The 21,345-nt window shown below is 35.1% G+C and overlaps 1 protein-coding gene and 1 pseudogene across 1 annotated transcript in view; both read left to right on the top strand.

Annotated features, from left to right (window-relative positions):
• Faf1 (Fas associated factor 1) overlaps positions 1-21,345 on the top strand; it is a 401,181-nt gene that overhangs the window by 16,050 nt on the left and 363,786 nt on the right. The window contains exon 2 of the mRNA XM_010610286.1: positions 20,202-20,270. Coding sequence (XP_010608588.1) covers positions 20,202-20,270 — 69 coding nt within the window. The remainder of the gene's footprint in view (positions 1-20,201; positions 20,271-21,345) is intronic.
• On the top strand, positions 13,337-14,353 carry LOC104852542 (annotated as a pseudogene).

Below are 21,345 nucleotides of genomic sequence, written 5' to 3'. Positions count from 1 at the left end.
GGGGTTTTTAAGACAGGGTCTCACTATGTAGTGAGACTGACCTGGAACTCACTGGGTAGTCCAGGCTGGTCTCGAACTCACAGCAATCCTCCTGCCTCAGCCTCCCAAGTGCTGGGATTACAGGCCTGCGCCACCACGCCCGGCATGACCTGATAATTTCTGTAGCCTTCACAGTTTTTAAAGTCAGAATACCTAATCAGTTTTGTAAAAAATACAAAATATAAAATATGTTTAGCTGGTGATGCATGCCTGTAATCCCAGCACCCTGGGACACTGAAGCAGGAGGATCACAAGTTCAGGGCCAGCCTGGGAAATTTAGTGACATAGATCCTGTCTCAAAACAAAGCATAAAAAGGGATAGGGAGGTAGCTCAGTGCCCAGGGGTCAGTCCTTGGTACAAAACAACAATAACGACAATGATGACAAGACCAAAATATCCCCCAACCCATAATACTTTTATTTGCAACTATTAATATGAACTAGAGGTATATGTAGCTCAGTGGTAGAATTCTTGCCTGGCAGGTGCTAGGACCTGGCTTGGATTCTTGGCATCTCTAAAGAAAATGGAAGAAAAAGAAAAGTCAAATATCAATATCATTAATGTTATAAGCAGCTGTATTTTGGGAATGCTTTGAACTAGACAATAAGTCTTTTAATAAGAGGGAAAAAAAGTCATGAAGACCAAATGATTTTGTATATATAATATTCCCTGCATTCTTTAAAAAGGATAAACTTCTAGAAGTAATATGTAATCTTTCATTTTTCACTAGAGATTAAACTCCAGAGCTTTTGCACTATGCTACACTCCTAGATCTTTTAAATTTTTTTTATTTTGAGGCAAGGTCTTGCTAACTCATTAAATTACCCTGGCTGAGCGGAACTTGTGATCCTCCTGCCTCATCCTCCTAGAGTGCTTAGATTACGTGTGTGTGTCATTAGGCCCAGCTAGTACTAAGTGGATTTATAAGGTCAGGCAATACAAAATATAGAGTCTGCAAAAAAGTCTGTATACACAATTCAGGAAAAGAAAAATAGTATGATTTTTCAACGGATGGTGTTACCCTTGTATGGGGGACCATGGAGGATGTTGTATATTCTAGAAAAGCCACTATCCTGCTGGCCCTTAGAGAAGAAATTGAAAATTGATGTGCAGCAGTCTAATTGACCAAGGTTACCCAAGCAGCAGTTCGCTGTAGTGATAAATGTCTGGAAGCTAGTGGCCACCACTTTAAACATCTCTTGTAATTATAGAAGCCAAAGGTAACTTGTATTAGTCTCATGATATCTCAGTAAATTCAGTATTAAAATATTTATACAAGCTTTTCTCTTCCTGAAGTGTATATACATTTTTTTGGTGGACTTTGTATATGACAAAAACTTACCGTGTCTTAAAAAAATTAAACACAGAATTACCAGATGATCTGGCAATTTCATTCTGGGTGTATACCCCAAAGAATTTAAAAGCAAAGATTTAAACACATACTTAGATTCTTGGCATTCTTTCATATATTTATATTACTTTCCTAGATTTCCTCATTTTCTCCTTCTATTATTAGAAGTTGACTTTATTTGGAGGATATTTTAAAATAGAACCAATATTTTGATCATTTGAGACAAATTGTACTCTATATGCTAAAAGACAGATGACATGCAATAAAAGTACACTAACATGTAGCTGTTGGACTAGGGCTCACCTACTGGATAGGTGACTTTTTTATTTTGGTATGGGGTGATTGAACTCAGGACCTTGCAGTTATGAGGCACGCATGGTGCCACTGAGCTAAATCCCCAGCCCTAAGTGACTTATCTTTGAAAATCAGCCAGTGTGTGTGTTCCAGATTCTTACCTCAGCAAAATCACAATTTATCTATCATTAACTAAGGCAAACAAAATCCCAAAGCTTCGAGTATGTAATATTCAGAGGACAAAGAACATAAATCCTAAGAGTATAATTTGGTGAAGTAGTACAAAATAAATATACTTATGTAATTACCACAGGTTAAAAAACATATTATATATCTATATATCTATATCTATATCTATATCTGAAGGAAGAATAAGAGGAAAAAAGAGATTAAGTATCAGACACAAAGGGAAGACTATTTGAGACACAGGGAGAAGATCTACATGCCATTGGGAGAAGCGTCAAAAGAAACCTAGTCTGCTGACACCTTTATCTTGGACTTATGAAAGAATACATTTCTGTTATATAAGCCAAGAATAACAACAAAAAGAAACAAAGAAGAAAGAAAACAATATAAGTAAAACCCAGAAGCCTTTCTTTCTAATCCCTTATCCCCAGACCATTGAGAATGGTCTTTTATTTCTTTTATTTTTAGAGGTGGGATCTTTCTATGTTGCCCTATCTGACCCTAAACTTCTTTAGGTGTTCCTTGTGCCTTAGCTTCCTTAGTAGCTGGTATTATAGGTGTATGCCCTTGTGTCCAGCTTCCAGTATTTTGACTTCTAACATCTGACTTTTTTTTGTTGTTGTTGTTGTTGTTTTTTTCAGCTTTGAGTTTATTGGTACATTTTAGGGATACAGTACAGTTACATTCATTGTTGGGAATTTGTACCTCTACATGACATGCAGATAGAATCAACAACTGGGATCTCATCTTATTAAAAAGCTTCTGTACTGCTAAAGAAACCATCAGCAGAACTAAGAGACAACCTACAATGTGGGAAAAAATTTTTACCTGCTGTTCCTCAGACAAAGGACTATTATTAAGAATATATAAAGAACTCAAAACAATCAGCCCCCCCCAAATATAAAGACCCGATTCAAAAATGGGCATCTGAAATGAACAGACATTTCTCAGACAAAGAAGTAAATATATATATATGGAGATACCTCAAAGAGCTTAGACTGGAGGTTCCATTTGACCCAGCCATCCCTCTGCTGGATGTCTTTCCAAAAGAACTAAAAGAATCATATCACAGAGAAGTATGCACACCCATATTTATAGCGCACAATTTGTAATAGCTAAAACTTGGAAACAGCCCATTTGCCCATCAGTTGGAAACTGGATAAAGAAGATGTTATGGAGATACCTCAAAGAGCTTAGACTGGAGGTTCCATTTGACCCAGCCATCCCTCTGCTGGATGTCTTTCCAAAAGAACTAAAAGAATCATATCACAGAGAAGTATGCACACCCATATTTATAGCGCACAATTTGTAATAGCTAAAACTTGGAAACAGCCCATTTGCCCATCAGTTGGAAACTGGATAAAGAAGATGTGGTTTTTCTATAAAATGGAATGTTGTTGTTTTTTGAGACAGGGTCTTACTATGTAGTTGAGACTGACCTGGAACTCACTATGTAGCCCAGGCTGGTCTCGAACTCATAGCAATCCTCCTGTCTCAGCCTCCTGAGTGCTGGGATTAAAGGCGTGTGCCACTATGCCCAGTACATCTGACTTTTGTCAGCATTAGCTTTACTGATCTTTAAAGTTTACGTGCTTAAAATCTATATTGTAGGCTTTTTTATTGTGATAAAATAACATTTATTGTTTTACCATTTTAAGCATGAGGTCTTATTGAAAAACGCAATGTGTTTATATTTTAAAAATTTATTTTATAAAAGATCATTGCCATTAATCCTTCTCAGAATACTCCCCCTCATAACTTGTACTCACATCAAACATGCTTACCCTATTGTCACTTTCTGAAGTAGTTCTAGAAGTCTGTAGAAGTGAGTGTTAGCTGCACTATGGTGGCTCTTGTAATGTCCTGAATTGATTGAAAATGTCTACCTTGCACAGTCATTTTGACTTTGGGGGAAGAGCAAGAACTCACATGGTACCAATCCAATGAATAAGGTGGGTGAGGACACTGTAATGTTTTTAGACGCTTGCTTTTCCATTGAGTGGCACTCAGTAGCAACATTCACTGAATTTTTGATCACACCTTGTAAACACACTTGGAAGGAGGACTTCCAGAACTGCTTCAGAAAGTGGCAAGAAGGAAATACCACAAAGAATGAACAAGTGGGATCTCATCTTACTAAAAGGCTTTTGCACAGCAAAAGAAACCAACAGAGTGAAGACACAACCCACAGAAAGGGCATCGGAAATGAGTAGACGCTGCTCAGATAAAAAAGTATAAATAGCAAGTAAATATATGAAAAAATGTTCAGCATCACTAGTCATTCAAGAGATGCAAAATAAAACACTGAGATTCCATCTCATTCCATTAAGAATGGCTATTATCAAGAAATCAACCAATAACAAATGCTAGAGGGGCTGTGGGGAAAAGGAACCCTTAGATGGGAGTGTAGGTAGACTGGTGCAACCACTGGAAATCAGTGCGGAGATTTCTCATAAAACCAAAACTAGAGGTTACATTTGACCCAGCTATTCCCCTTCTTGGGGCATTAAAAAGAATTAAAAGCATACCACAGTGATATATGTACACCCATGTTTATAGCAGCACAATGTGTAATAATTAAATCTTGGAAACAGCCCAAAATGTCCATCAAAACGTGTTTTTACTTTTTTCTTCTCCTTTTCTCCCTCCCTCCTCCCCTGTTCCCCTTTCTATTTGAACACTTTCTTCCCATTTCCCAACATCCATTATGCATTTCAGTCCTTATTTCCACTTTTGGTTTCTCATATGGAGAAACAATGGGGTATTTATTTATTGATTGATTGCTTGATTGGTACTGGGGATCGAACTCAGGTCCTTACACTTGCAAAGCAGGCGGTGGAACCACTGAGCTAAATCCCTGGCAACAATGTGGTATTTAAACGTGTGTGATTTATTTCACTTAAAATTATGTTCTCAAGGTGCATCCATTTACCTAAAAATATCTCAAGTTCATCCTTTTATTTTTTTAATTTATTTTTTCAGTATTTACACATAAGTGTCCTATTTATTTCACTTAAGAGTATGGCCTCAATGTGCATCCATTTAGCTACAAATATCTCCAGTTTCTCATTCTTTATATCTGAGTAGTACCCCTTTTTAATAACCACATTTGTTTTTCAAGTTCATCCTTTTAAATGACAATGTGGTATTCCATTGTATATTAAAAAACACAGTTTCTTTATTCATCCCTTGATGGGCATCTGGGCTGTTTTCAAGATATGGCTGTTATAAATTGTGCTGTTATAAACATGGGTGTGCATATGTTGCTGTGGTATGATGCCCTTAACTCTTTTTTTTTGTTTGTTTGTTTTGGAATCAGAAGTTGAACTCAGGACCTTGTGCTTGCAAAGCAGGCACAGTGCCGCTGAGCTAAATCCCTGGCCCAGTCTTTGAGTTAAATTAATTTCTTGTATGCAGCATATTGTTGGATCTTGTTTCTGGATCCATTCTGTGAATCTGACTCTTGATCAGTGAGTTGAGACCATTTATATTCATGGTTATAACTGATTAAGTATTGACTCAATCCTTGTCATCTTATTTTCCTGTTGTATATTGTATTTCCCTCCTGTATATTGCTTGCCTTGCCTGGTGGATTCATTCTACTGGGATTCATGGAATTGTTATCTTCACTGTCTTTTTGTAGAATATCCATCAGAACTATTTAGAGAGCTGGTTTGAATTTCTTCAGTTGTTCTTTATCATGGAAGTATCTTATTTCTCCATCAATGTTGAAAGATAATGTTTCAGGGTACATCGATCTGGGTTGAAGACTTTCTTTTAGGGCTTGAAATACTTTACTCCAAGCTCTCCTTGATTTAAATCTGCTGTGATTTTGATTCTGTGATTCTTTTATAGGCAGTTTTTTCCTTTTCTCTGACAGCTTTTAATAGTCTCTTCTTCTGTTGAATTTTTGGAATCTTGAGTATTATGTCCCTTGGTGTAGTTTTTTTCTGATCATGGGCAGTTGCATCTATATACCTCATTTATCTTTTTTTTTTTTTGAGACAGGGTCTCACTGCATAGTTGAGACTGACCTGTAACTCTATGTAGCCCAGGCTGGTCTTGAACTCACAATGATCCTCCTGCCTCAGCCTCCCGAGTGCTTACAGGTGTGCGCCACCACGCCTGGCTACCTCATTTATCTTTATCTCAAATTCTTCCATGCTTCAAAAATTTTGAGGTATTACTTCTGTGAACTGGTTTTTAGATGTCCTTTGTGTTATCTTCTGATTTTACATTGATTTTGATTAATCTTAAGTTGTTCTTTGCATCATCCAGCAGCTGTTGGATTGACTTTTTAATGGATCCTTGGTATTTTAAGTCTTCTGTTTGATAATCACTAAGAGCAGCCCTGTCTTCTAGATCTGATAGTCTGTCTTCAGATTGATTGATTAAGCTGTATATGCTTTCAATAGAATTTTTTAATCTCCTGGATATCCATTTGAATCTGTTTCATGGATTATATTTCTTTCATAGGTTGGGTATTCATGGTTTCCATCACTTTTCTAAGCTCCTATTTTTTTCCCTTCTATCTACTCTAGATTCAGTAACTATGTCCTTTATGGTCATTCTCTCTTTAGTTATCTGTGCAATTATTTCTGATTATTTTTCATAGAGACTTGTTCATCTGCCTTGTTACTTCTGTTATTACCTATTTAAGAAAATTCAGATGGGTTGCTTTTGATTTCTTCTACCTCAGCATCTACTGGATTTCTCTTGGGCAAGCTGAAGGTCTGCATCTTCCTTCTGTGTTTCTATTTTCTATTTTTAAAAATTTGTTTTCTACATTGATACTTGTAAATTGCTTATGGTCAGCAGCTCTATTACTAGTATGGAGGCTTCTTTAGGAAACAACTACTTTTCAGAAATGTCTTCAAGTTGTATGTGGCTTTTGGCTTTTTAATCTGTCCCAAGTTTCTACCTCTTCAAATTATATGGTTGAGAAGTTGCTGCCTGTTTGGTCCAGCACCAAGTTGTTTGGTACTACTGGACTATGAAATTGTATATGAGCCCTAGACAATCGTAGTATTGGTATACGAGAAGATCAGCTGAGCACAACAACCATGTCACTTTGGCTGAAGTAGTATAGTCAGTAATAACAATAGTATCAGACACAGTTTAGAAAATGACAGACTGAGGAAAGTTGTTAACCTGCCACCTTTAACCATAGGTACAAGATTTTACAGTTACATAACAAAGTCTAGAACAAATCAGAAAATTGTATACTGTAAATATCCCCTTAGTAGAGTGATTTTTACCCTCAGGGGAGAAAATTTAAAAGAGATAAGAAAGTAATAGAGAAGCAAAAGAAGAGAAGGATTAGAGTTAAGGCTGAAGGACAAAGGAAGATTACCCATGCTTTGGGAAGCTGGTGAAGAAGACAGGAGGGAAAGAAAGAAGGAAAAAACAAAAATAAGAACAAAACAACAACTAAAAATAATGTTCACACTAGGAAAAAAAAAATGGAAAGAATAAAATAAAATTGCTCTGTGTTTCAAGTCTGTGGTTATCTTCTGGGGTCTATAGTTTTGTGGTAGTGTCCAATTTAGGGCATGACTTTGCTGTCACTGGTAGACAAAGGAAGCAGACAGAGCCCAGATCTGTGCTGGGAGATCCCAGGAAGCCTGCAATAAGATTAGAGTGGGGTGTTAGGTAATCCCAGCAAATCTGAAGTAGGATTATGACAGGGTGCCAGTTCTGGTGCTTTCAACTCCGTGAAAGTTCAGGCTGATTTTGGTCTCTGACCCATGTACCACCAGAATCATTTTTATAAGTGGTTTTACAGGTATCATAGAATAAATACAGTTTTGACATGTTTAAGGGGTGTGAGTCTCCTGATCAACTAATAGTAGCTTGTTTCATTTCTCTTAGTTGAATTAAATGTGTATACAACTCATTGGAAGGAAATATATGTTAGATAGCTTATCAAATTTAGTTCTTGGTATAGATTTACATTTCAAGATTTTTGGTTGTTTTTGCTTTTTAAAGAACTATTTACAAGTTTTAAGGAAAAGTTACTCAAACTGAAACTAGTGATTGTTTCTTTTTAAATATGAAACTACGGTTTGACAAAATGTGTGTGCATTTGCACTGTAGCACTGTTTGACATTTATAATATTTTACAAACATGAATAGATTGCATCAGTGTAGAGTCATATGGCAGTTTATTTTTAGAAGTAATAGATACATGATTTACTTTACTTAGTACCCATTGCCATTGGAAGCATTTGTGTAGGTTATAATCAGACTAATGATGTTAAAAAACACACTAAATTTAATAACTTTTAAAAATAGTAGTTTTCTGAGATGCTTTTTAATAGTAAAACTTTGGCACTGAGTTAAGTGAAGTGCTTTACTTGAGAATACCCAGCTGGGAGTCAGGAGGTGGGCAAGACACTCTTTCCACTATGCTTATGTTTTTCAGGCTTTAATCAGTGTAAGAATCACCTGGAGGGCTTAATAAAATACAGATTCTAGAGCCCTACTTTCTAGAGAAAATGTGATTCAGTAGTTTGAGACAAATTCTAAGTATTTTGTATGTTTAATAAGCATCACAGGTAAATTTGATGTCAGAGAGGGAAGGATCCTACTATAAATAACATTTTAATATACCACGATGCCTTTTGTGAGTCCATAATAGTGACTTGTAGAGTTGGAGCTCAAAGCTCTTCTGTCTCCATCTTCTGAAGTTGGTGGCTTTGTTTGAAACTCTATTGTCCTCACTATTGAAGTACTGACAGTAATACTCTACTGTGTGTTATACCTCAGGTCCTTTTAGGCTCTGCTTTTAGTGTCTGCTTTTGAGAATTGCTTGGATACCTCTGGATTTTCTCATAATGTGGGGATGACCAGGCTGCTACTCATTATTTTCTTATTTTTCTTAACAATTCTTCAGTTTAAAATTTTTCTTTGGTAGAAACTTATGCTTTGACAAAACCAAATTATTTTTAGGTTTCTAACATGAATTCTCTTTCCCTTTTGTTTTTTTTAACCTCATCTTTTCATGTACTGCTTCTCTTCCTATGTTTCCTTCTCAAATAAATGAGCTTCTTATTCTTAAGTCTATAAGAAAGGAATTTAATAAATAATATAATGAATATGTGACTACTAAGTCTCATATTTGAATTTTTCTTGATTTTTAAATTAGTGTATGGAGGCGATACATAGTAAATATAGTATGTGCATTATGGTGGAATTGGTACATATGCATACTGCATCTTGCTCCTTCTCCCATCTCCAGATCCCCTTCCCATTCCTTTTTTTAAAGACCCAAGTCTTTTATTCACTGATCCTTTATATTTTTTTGGTCTCTGATCTTCATAATTCTTTCTCTCTGTTGTTTTCAGATTTGGATTGTTCTAGTCTTTCTAGGACTATGAGATGCATCATTAGGTTAATTTATTTGAGATTTTTTTTTGTGGGGTACCAGGGATCAAACTTGGGACCTTGAGCTTGGGAGGCTGGTTGCAGAATCATTGAACTAAATCCCTGGCCCTGGGAATGCTATATTCTTATGTGTACATTTATAGCTATAAACTTTCTTTGTGTCCTATAGGTTTCAGTATGTTTTGCTTCCATTGTCATTTGATTCTAGGAACTTTTAAAATTTCTTCCCTGATTTCTTTTGTGATCCATTGATTATTCAGTCATTATGTAATCTCCATGTGCTAGAGTAGTTTCTGTGGCTTCTTTTGCTGTTGATTTTTCCCTTCATTCTGCTATGACATGATAATATTCAGGGATTATTTCAATTCTTTTATATTTATTTAAGCATGGTTTATGGACTAAGATATGGTCTATTATTGGAAAAAATTCCTTGTACTGTTGAGGAAAATGTATGTTCTGTTGTTGGACAAAACACTGTATATATCTGTTAAGTCCATTTGCTCAATGGCGTCGCTTAATTCTATTTCCTTGTTGATTTTTTTGTCTGACTGATCTGCCTAATTGTGTGAGTTGGGTTATTGAAGCCCCCCAGTATGTTGTATTGGTGTCTATTTGTCCTTTTAAGTCCTGTTGGCTTTGTATTATGAAGTTGGGTGCACTGACATTCAACACATAAATACAGTAATACCTCAGTTCATGAATGCTTCTGTTTGCAAACAAATTAGTTCAGAAACAAGCATTCAACAAAATTTTGCTTCTGTTTGCAAAGTCCCCATCGAGTAACAAACGTGACTGGCCATCTTCCCGACACAGACACAAACACAGACAGCTTCCACAAAATCACAAAACAAATTAAGTTCATAAACCATGGTACCAGTGTTTTACAGTTGCTCTCTCTTCCTGTTGAATTGTTCCCTTTACCAGTAGTAGTGGCCATCTTTGTCTTTTCTGACCACTTTTGACTTGAAGTTTACTGTGACTGAAAATGAGATAGCTACTGCTGCTTGTTTTTGGGTCCCGGTTGAATAAAGTATTATTTTCTATCCTTTTGCTTTTAGTCTGTGTAGTTCATTTTTGATGAAATGTTTCTCCTGTAGGCAATATATGGTTTTATTTTTTGATTAAATCTATCAGTCCATGTCTTTTGATAGCTAAGTTGAGGCCACTGACATTGTGAATTATTATTGTAAGGTGTGTATTGAATTCTGTTATTGCATTACTTTTCCAGTACTGATTCCTTTTTTTTTTCCTTTAAACTACTTTCCCACTTAGATGTGTACTGTACTTTCCTTTGGGCTCTTTGGTGCTAGTAGGCTCCTTGTCTCTATCTAGGATTCCTTTAAGTATTTTCTGTAATGCTGGTTTAGTGATTATGTATTTCTTTTTTTTGGTACTGGGTATCAAACTCAGAACCTTGTACTTGTAAGGCAGGTGGTGGAACCACTGAGCTAAATCCCTGGCCCAGCCATGGATTCCTTTGTGGTGGAGAATCTTTACTTCTCTCAATTTTGAAGGCAGTTTTGCAGCATGTAAAAGTCTAGGTTGACGGTTGTTTTCTTAAATGCTTGAAAGACTTCTTCAAGCTCTTCTGGCTTTTAAGGTTTGTGCTGAGACATCTTTAGTTATGCTAATTGGTATTCTTTAAAGGTTATTTGCCATTTTTCTCTGGTCACTTTTAGAATTCTCCCTTTTTGTTAAATTTCTAGCATAATTATATGTTGAGAGGTTCTTTCCTGGGCATGGCTATTTGGAGTTGTATATACCTGTTATACTTGAATAGTGAGTTCTTTGGAAACTCTTCTGCTATGACTTCATCGAATAAATTTTTTACACCTAATTTTTCCTTTATTATTGTAATTTTTAGTTTTTTTTTTAATCATCTAGCTATTGGATCCAGCTTGTGTTGTGTCTTGTCATTTTTAGGGGGTCATGGAGTTTATGATCTACTGCATCCACCTTTTCTTCTATTTCTGGTACTCTGTCCTCATATTAGTCGAGTCTGCTACCCATGTTTTCCATTGAGTTTTTGTATCATCTACTTCTACTTGTTTTCATTGCATACTTTGTTTCTTTAGTAAAGTAGTTGTTCTGTATTGTCTTAACCCAGTTTATTGCTTATTTTTCTTAAGTGCATTGAACATTACTAAAATCCTTTATCTGTTTAATAAGATGCACTTTTAGCTTGTGAAACACTTTATGCATTTGCTTATATTTCTTTTTTCTCTTCCAACATTTTGACCTTTGCCAGAGAGTTCTGCAGTAAGTCTCTCATCCCACCTGCCCAGTGTGCAACCCAAGGTTGAAGAAAAACTTAAGACATAGTTAAAGAGAAAATGTGAACTGCAATGGCCAATGCTCCCTTGGCAAAAGGCACTAGCCTGTCTCTTCCACTGAATTTTATTATTCATCAATTGGGGTAAAGTGCATGTATAGATGTACAGTATGTGAAATTACAATAGAAACTAATGCAGGCAAGACTTTAAAGAGAAGTCTAAGCATTTTCAAAGTAGAAGCAAGATAGACAAATTATATGGGTGTAATTAGAGCATTGTTCTTCAAGCTATGAAGGCACTAATTGTGGGAATGGAATTTGGGTGCGATTACTCTGACCTCAGCTATGGATGTTGTGTCATATTAGCCCCATAGCTTCATAGGCCATTACTCTGGTCTTAGCTATAGCCATTGGCAGGAGGTCATATTAACCTGCGCACTACCACAGTTCTCACGCAATACTTCTGTGAGTCATGTAGCTTCAGTCAGACTCACAAAGTAAGCCAAGTGAGGGATTCAATTCTTTACAACAGCATGTTTTGGGCATAATCAATATTGTGGGCTCTGGCAGACCTTTTCCTTTTTGAGTTCTTTGACTATAGATTTTCCTTTGTGAAATTAGCTTTTGAGTACTTAGGGCTTTTGGGGTGTATCTTGTAAGTAACTGCATTAGAAGAACACAGACTGAGATTATGATCATAGAGAGATCATTAATGAAAAACAAAAGTAGAGAAACATACAATATACTCTACTTCCATTATCTTTTCATTTATTTGTTTTTAAAAATGTTTTAAACTATTCATTGTCATAGCAAGATCAAATCTTTTTTTTTTTTTTTTTGAGACAGGGTCTCACTATGTAGTTGAGACTGATCTGGAACTCACTATATATCCCCAGGCTGGTCTCGGACTCACAGAGATCCTCCTGCCTCAGCCTCCTGAGTGCTGGGATTACAGGAGTGTGCCACCATGCCCGGCACAAGATCAAGTCTTTAAAGTGTAATAGTATATAGGGGAAATGATTTAAATTCATGTAGTTTCACACACACTGTAAATGTGTCTTTATGTTAGGCTCATATATAGTCCCTGACTTAGGGTGTTTGGACTTAATGATTTTTCAACTTTTCTGCTGTGTGAAGCAATGTGTCCTCCTTAGAAGTTTGAATTTTGGTCTTTTCCTGGGCTAGCAATATGCAGTAAGAGTGTTGTTGTGCTGTGCAGCAGCAGCAAGCTGTGTGATTTATTTTTTTTGTACCGGGGATCGAAATGGCGACCTTGTGCTTGTGAGGCAGGCATGGTGCCACTGAGCTAAATCCCCAGTCCCAAGCTGTGTGATTTTGAGGGTAAACAGCTGGTAACTCTACAGTCTATTATTGCTGCTAAGCTATGATGTTCCATAGGTGAGGTATATTAAATGTCTTTTCACTTTATGTTTATTTACAATGAGGTTTTCAGGCTATAAACCCATCTTAAGTCAAGGACCATAGAACCCTTACAAATGAAACTTACCAAGTAAGGTAGGCTTCCAGGGTTGGGACACATTGCTGGTTGTGTTTGCCAGGTACCAAAAGGTGGAAGTACAGCAGGGCTAGGCTCTGACTTACACACCAGTGTCCTCTGCAGCTGTGTGTGTTCTCTGGACTCCTGCTCTTGTGCTTCTACAGAACATTGTGTATCACGCAGCAGCAGAGCCCCAACCCTGGTGTCTTCACCTGTGCCAAAAGCCTGAGGGGGAGCTGGCATTTTGGGTAGTTTTGACTTTAATTGAAGCACATTTTAGCTTATATATACTCTTTAACCACTGGAAGAATGACAGATGACAAAGATGTGCCTTGAGATGTGTAGTTTGGACGAATTCCAATTTGCTTCACTCTGCATCAGGAAGAGAACTGAAAGGGAAGCAAAACCATACTATTCTTTTTGCCAAAAATTATTTGATGTCAGTAACTGATAAAGTGAAAAAGCACTTTCAGGAGGTTATGAGACACGAACACATTAGTGAGACATGGTGTGACTATGAAGGTACACTACCACTGAAATGGCATTATCCAGTGGGTTTGTTATTTGATTTTCTTGCATGTTCAGCTTTTCTGTGGAACACCACAATACATTTTAAGAGTTTTCCAGGAAAAGGCCTTCTATATGGTATATCTAAGGATGCAGTGGAAACTCATTTTATGTCTTGTATGAAAAGAAGCTGATGCTTTCAAGCATAAAAGCCAATTAATCAGTGAAATGCAGAAAAAAGATCACGAGCAGCTTTGGATGGGACTACAAAACGACATATTTGACCAATCATCTGGAAATTTGGAATATCTTTCAGAAGAATATGGATTTTGTCACATCCCTTTTAGAATATATCAGACAACAACTGAGTGACTTTTTTTTTTAGGAAGCTGTTTTGTCCTGTGACTGCAGATGGACAGCGGCATATGGTTGGAGATCTCCTCAGAGAAATGTATCCTTCTGCAATTGCTTCTCAAGATCGGGGGGAAAAAAGAATCAAGTGATGATTCATGAAATTGAGCCAATGTTGGAAACATTTCAGTGGCTGAGTGAACATCTGAGCTACCTGGATAGTTTTCTTCATATTAGTATCATCTCCCAACCAACAGATTGAACGACTAACTCTTGGCCTGGATGGAATCACTTTGAAATGTGATTTATCAGAGTATGCTGACCTGTGCTTCCACTGGACCAGAGACACTTTGCTGCTGGAAGCTAAGCAGGAAAGAGATTCCATGTCAAATAAGACAGTTAGGTTGGTCTTACCAGATATCACCACTGCTTTTCTCCACTGCATTCACTAAAGGTCAGCTACCATGTGCAAGCTCAACAGAACCACTGCAAATCATCTGTTTATTTGTAAAACATATTTAAGCTGAAAGCTTTGGCCTAAGAAGAAAATGGAAATATGTGCCACTCAGTTGGTATTTCTGATTAACAAATAAATGGGTATTTCTTAAGGTGGCTATGGTTGAATTTTAGCTCAGTAGAGTGGAAACATTATTTTAATTTTCAAGAGAATTAGACATAGAAATGTAAATGAGAAATTCTATTATCAGTAACTTGAAGTGATTCTTTGTAAAAGATCAAGTTTCAGTAAACCCATCTTTCCTTAATGAAATTTCCTATATTTTCAGTCTGTTAATATACAGTCTTGTAATTTTGATAATGAACAGTGAGAGATTTGTAATGAAACTTTTAAATAATGAAAAAAAGAATTTACCAAGTGAAACATAATTGTATATAAATAAATTAGTCACTTTTGAGGCTGTCTCATATATTTGGTACATAATGATATTTATAAAGACTGATAAATTATAATAGAAACATATTTAACAAAACATAAAGGGGAAAGTGAAAAGGTTGCTGCATATTTGCTTTGAGTTTACTGCTGGATATCATTTAATTTTCATAAAAGGAAAGTATCATTTTTCTCACTATAATGCTGAGAGAGGTGAAGTAATTTGCTTTATCAGTTTGTAAATTCAGATTTAAGTATGATTCAAAAAGGTGTGTTCTTTTAGCTGTATCACATTCAAAATTTTTCCCATTTATCCATCCATTCATTTATCTATCCATATTCCCTCAAAATTCTGTTTTATAGGACCCAGGGATTTAGCTCAGTGGTTCTGCCACCTGCCTTGCAAACGCAAGGACCCAAGTTTGATCTCTGGTAACCAAAAAAAAAAAAAATTCTGTTTTATAATAGATAATTACAAAGAAAACAAAAAAAACCTTTGAGATTGCTGAAAATGTCATTAACTTACAGAAACAAATTTGAAAGCAGTAAAAATAAAAAAGAAATTACCAGCATTTCCCAAAATTGTGAGATATATTTTATGGGAAATTATATACTTAATTTTAATTTGGTTAGTTTAGAAAACTCCAGATAGAGGGTTGGGATTGTAGCTCAGGGTTTGCTCATCATGGGCAGGACTCTGCATTCAGTCCCCAGTGTTGCCGCCCCCATCCAACAAAAATAAAAGAGGAAGAAAAAACTCCAGGTTGAAAAAGTTGGAAGAATGCTGGTATTTCTTAGGGGCTTTCCTGTGCTAAAAAACATTATAAGTTTCTTCTAAGATGAATACTTGGTGTAGAATTTCCCAGCTTGCCATTGAATTCATTTTTCCAGGAAATTTTCAGATGGTTAAAATTTTTTTTTTTTTTTTTTTTTTTTGGTACCAGGGATTGTACTCGGGTCCTTGCACTTGCAAGGCAGGCCACTGAACCGCTGAGCTAAATCCCCAGCCCAGATGGTTAAAATGTTAGAAGTATTCATAAAGAATAAAAAAATATAAAAAAGCAAGTAGAAAATTTTATGAATTAAAACATCTCAATAACACTCACAAAATAGAGTATTTCTTGTTCCTAAGAGGTGAATGAAATCCTTCATATTAAATGGAGCTTCTTAAATAAATAAATGGGGGCATCCCCTAGTATGAGGTGTAATCAAAATATATAGTGAATATTTAAATAAAAACTTTATTACAATAAAAACATTGCCATTAATGTCCCTCAGAATACTCTCACTCACTTTGGACACACTTTTCCTGTAGTTCTTGTCACTTTCTGAAGCAGTTTGAAGTCCCCTTTTGTAAGTCAAAATTATGATAAATTCTGCTGCTGAGTGCCATTCACTGAAAGGCAGGCACCCTTGTCCTTATCTGCCTTATTTACTGAATCTGCCACAGTGAGTCTTCTGGCTGTTCCACAAAGTCAAAATAAACTCAAAGGTAAACATTCAGGATATCTTGGCAGTCACAACAGATTGTGGCAAGGATGGTGGGATAAATGTGTTTGAAGTGAGGAAGTTTTTAAGTTTTTAAGTTTTTTTTAAGACATATGAAGGCCTTAAAGGCATATAAGGTATTTTTCAATCATATGTTGTTGAGGACTTTATTTTTTAATTTTTCTTTTTTGGTACCTAGGATTGAACTTGGGACCTTGTGCTTGTGAGGCAGGTGATGGCACCACTGATCTAAATCCCCAGCTCAGTCAAACCTTGTATTCCAAAGGTAATGCCTCAAGAGAACCGGTGATTTGGCTTAGTGGCTCTGTGACTGCCTGGCAAGTACAAGGTCCTGAGTTTGATTCCCGGTATCATAAAAACAAAAAACAACAATAGAAGATAATTCCTAAAAAGTAGGGGAAAATAGCCCTATTATTAATGACTTCTTTCATATTGTCTTTTGTTAGAAGCCTCAAAAAAGCAGTTATTTCCAAGTACCTAGGAATAAGGCTCAAGAATATGTAAAGAAATATCCAGCATCAAAAATGGAAGTAGTCACAATGCTTGGATTCAATCAGAAATTACCAAGCATTCAAGAAACAAAATATTAACCTATGATTCTGAGAAAACTCAATCAATAAAAAGAGACCTAGAAATGAAACTAACAGTATAATTAATTGAGAAGGCTATCAAAAGATATTATGCCTTATATGTTCAAGATAATAGAAGAAAGAGTTGAGGATTCGCTCAGTGATAGTGTGTGTACTTAGCCTGAATGAGGCTCTGGGTTCGAGCTCCAATATTATAAGGAAAAAAAGAAAAAAATTGTAGAAGAAAGCATGAACATGTTAAAAGATATAGAATACATGAAAAAGGTCTAAATCAAATATTTTCAGATGAACAGCATAATGTCTAAGTTGAACAAATACAGTCAGTGAGATTAAGAGCAGATTAGACACTGCAGAGGAAAAGATTGACCCAAAACACAGAAGAAATAATATAAAGAAAGCAAAAAGAGAAAAAAGTGGGGGAAAGAACCCAAAAGAGGTACAGTGATTTATGGGATGCCTTCAGCAACATTAAAAAAATACAGTTTTGATGTTCCTAAAAGGAAGCATTGAGAAGGGAGAGTAGAAAAGGAATACTTGAAGAAATAGTGGTCAAAATTTTCCAAATTTGAGGAAAACCATAAGCCAACATATGAAAAAAGTCAATTCCAAATTCTGGAAATATGAAGAAAACCACCAAGCACAAAATCAAATTGCTTAAAGGTGGCCATAAGGGGCCTAGGGATTTAGCTCAGTGGCACCACGTGTGCCTTGCAAAGCTCAAGGTCGTGAGTTTGATGCCCTGTACCGAGGGATGAAAAAAAAAAAAGTGGCCATAAGAAAGAGATTAATATATACAAATTAATAAGATCAGACAGAAGACTTCTAATCATAAACTCGGTAAATCAGAAGACAGTGAAACATCTTTTTTTTTTTTTTTTTGGTACCAGGGATCACAAACTTGGGAACCACTGAGCTAAATCCCTGGCCCTGAAACATCTTTTTTAAAGTATGTATATAGTATGTTCAATGTTACCCATTTCTGGGGAATGTTGATTTCCCCCCCTTTCTATTGGAAACATAAAAATTGTCCTTGGTTTTCTTGGTGCAAAAAGAAGTAAATTTGTTTATATTTTCATGTTTTTATGAATTGTAACTAGATGGGGCAGTCACAATGTGACTCACAATGTGAGGTAGTCACAACACCACAGAGCTAAATACTTGGCTCACAACTTAATCATTTTTACCTCTCCTTCCAATATTCTCTATTATTTGACACAGTGTTGCTAGGTTCTTTTGGCTTTTTTTCCATTTTTCTTTTTAAGCCCTGTGAACATATTTAAAATAATAACTGACAGACTTTGTTTACTGAGCGTGATATCTGTCTTTACTTCCGAACAGTTTCTATTAATTTCCTCCTTGAATGGCCATGCTTTGTTGTTTCTTTGTATACATTACAATTTTTATGAAAGGTGGACTATATTAATTGTATGATATGATAACTGGATATCAGACTATTCTTCCTCATAGTTTCTTTGTTGTTTTCTATGAATTGTAGTTATTTGTTTCTTTAATTTTTAAAACTTTTTGTAATATTTCTTTGTCATATTTGGTTTTTATTACTTAGAATGGGTGGCTTAAACTATAGTCCATGTATGCATGTATTGAGACAGGGTCTCACCTTGTAGTTCAAGCTGGTGTTGAACTCACCAGGTTGGTCTCAAACTTGAGGTGATTTTTACCTCAGCCTCCTTACTGAGTGCTGGGATTACAGGCCTGTGCTACCATACCTGGCTCATTTATTTTCTTATAGTTCTCATTCCCGGAGGTCCTGAGATCAGGGTGCTAGCATGATCACTTTCTGTTGAGGGCTCTCTTTCTAACCTGATTTGTCTGCCTTCTTGTTATGTTCTCACGTGGTGGTGGTGGCAGAGAGAGAGAGAGAGAGAGAGAGAGAGAGAGAAAGAGATAGATTGTCTTTTGGATTTTAGCTATTTTAGTATGTAAAAGTAATATATCTCATTGTTTACTTTGTATTTCCCTAATGACTAATGATGTTGAAAAATTTTTAATACCCTTATTCATGTATGTATCTTCTTTGGTTATATTTCCGTTAATCTTTGTTTTTCATTTTTAAAAATTGAGTTTTCTGAATTTTTTTATTCTGATTCCAAATCTTTAATTAGATAGAGATTTTGTAGTTATTTTCTCTCAATCTGTTATCTGCCTTTTCATTTTCCTTAGTATCTGTAAAAGGACAACTGTGGGTTTTTTTGCTGTTTTATCTTAATAATATTTACTTAATCAGGTCACGAATATGTCCTATTTTTTTCTAGAACAGCAATTGTAATGAAAGTCACATGTAACTTTAAAATTTTTAGTATTCATGCTAAAAAATATAAAGATGTGAATGTAATTAATTTTAATATACTAATATGTCAATAGGCAAATAATTATATATGATTAACATACTGATATAAATAATATTTAAGCCGGGCTGAGTATTTAGCTCAGCGGCACTGTGCCTACCTCGCAAGCATAAGATCCTGCCTGAGTTCAATACCTGGTACCAAAAAAAAAAAAAAAAAAATTAAGCCAATCTATCATTAGTATTATTTAAACATTGAATTGTAAAATTATTAATGAGATAATATATTTTACTTTTTGTACTAAGGCCTATGTGTTGTGTAATTTACACTTATAGCACATTTTAACTCAGTATTTTTCAAGGATTTATTTGTTAATGTGTCTAATGACTAATGAATCTGACAGCATAGATCTAGAAGTTTTATAGTTTTAGGTTTGTACTTTAGGTCTATTACCTATTTTGAGTTAATTTTGACATAAGGTACAAGTTTGAGTTGAAGTTCAGTCAGATACAGTTGTCTATTATAAACTTTTTAATAATATTGTTCTATGCAATTAGAGATCTAGAGATTATTCTGAGCTCCAGATATCCATATTTAAACATACTCTTTTTAATTGTTTCCATTGCCTTTTATTTTGCAATAATAAAATATTTGTAATGCAAATTTGCTTTATAATTAACAATTTTCAAACCTTATCTATAAAGAGCTTAGATGTGTTAGTTGTTTCGTGTCTTGGTTTTATTCATATACCTATTTGAGTTTAAATTACACATAATGTGTTTCCTTTCTTTTTTTTTTTTTCTTTTTTTGGTTTTTTTGAGACAACCTCACTATGGAGTTCATTCTGGCCTTGAACTCACTATATAGTCCTAGGCTGGCCTTGAACTCGTGATCCTCCTGTCTCAGCCTCCCAAGTGTTGGTATTACAGGGGTGTGCCACCATGCCCAGAAACATTTTAAAGTCTAATTAACCTATCCATTTCTAAAATTATATCTAAAATATTTATTTACTTTATTTTCAGGCATGTACTGGCATTGAGAACATTGATGAAGCTATTACCTTGCTTGAACAAAATAATTGGGATTTAGTGGTAAGTACCTTTTGATTTTTCTGATCCATATGCAAATTTTATGAATTCTTGAATGTCTTTAATAATCCTTGCAGATGGCTTAGTGTACCATAGCCCATCTATAATTTATGTGAATGAATAAAATCTTAGTTGTCATATCTTTAATATGGAGTCATAGTTCAATATAAATTATATGAATACTTAGAAAGTAGAAATGATTTAAAAATTATTCTCTTATTTTATTATGTATTATGATTTATCTTCCCATGTAGTATTTTAATAGAGATTCTCGAAAGTAAAGAAAATCAGACTTACCTGTCGGAGTAATTCTATTTGATGTTTTCCACTCACTTCCCGGGGCTGTCACTGATTATCCATATGAATTTGAGGCAATTTATCATAAAGGTTGCTTAATTTAATTTTTTTTTTTTTTTGGCAATAACTCAAAAGGGATAGTACAACATAGTATTAAGCATACCTGTGTTGCAAAGCAAACTAAAAATAAATTATATTGGAGAAATACTGGTTTTATTAGGATGACACAGATAACCTTTGTTGCCTTTGAAATGCTAAAGAAAGTTAAAATTACAATTTTAAAGAAGTACTAATTTTCAAAAGTACTAATTTTCAAAAGTCCAAATTTAAAATATATATTTATAGAAGTGAAATTAGATATGTAGGTAGGTATACATGTGTAACATCTACTTACATAGCCCTTAGTTATTATCTGTGTGTTTTGTGCAGATCTGTGACTATGAATATTTTTTAATGTAAAAAGATAACTAGCTTTGTAATAAAATGAGAAAGTAAAGAAATTTTAGAAAGAAAAACCATATTATAGGTTGAGCATCCCTAATGAGAAAACCTCAAGTCTAAAATGTTTTAAAATTTGAGCACTCACACATGACATAAGAAAGTTTTGGATTTTGGAGCTTTTTGGATTTCAGACTTTTAGGTTTGGGATGCTCAACCAAAAAAGTCTATGGAAAAATCCCAGAATCAGACAGTCTGAGATCTGAAAGTGCTTCAGGTCCCAAGCAATTCAAATAAGGGTTACTCAACCTGAAATGACTTTTTTTTTTTTTTTTTTTTTTTT

This window comes from Fukomys damarensis, unplaced genomic scaffold (genome assembly GCF_012274545.1).
Source record: "Fukomys damarensis isolate Sample0158 unplaced genomic scaffold, DMR_v1.0_HiC HiC_scaffold_23, whole genome shotgun sequence".
Classification (NCBI taxonomy): domain Eukaryota; kingdom Metazoa; phylum Chordata; class Mammalia; order Rodentia; family Bathyergidae; genus Fukomys; species Fukomys damarensis.
This window is presented reverse-complemented; position numbering and strand designations above follow the sequence as displayed.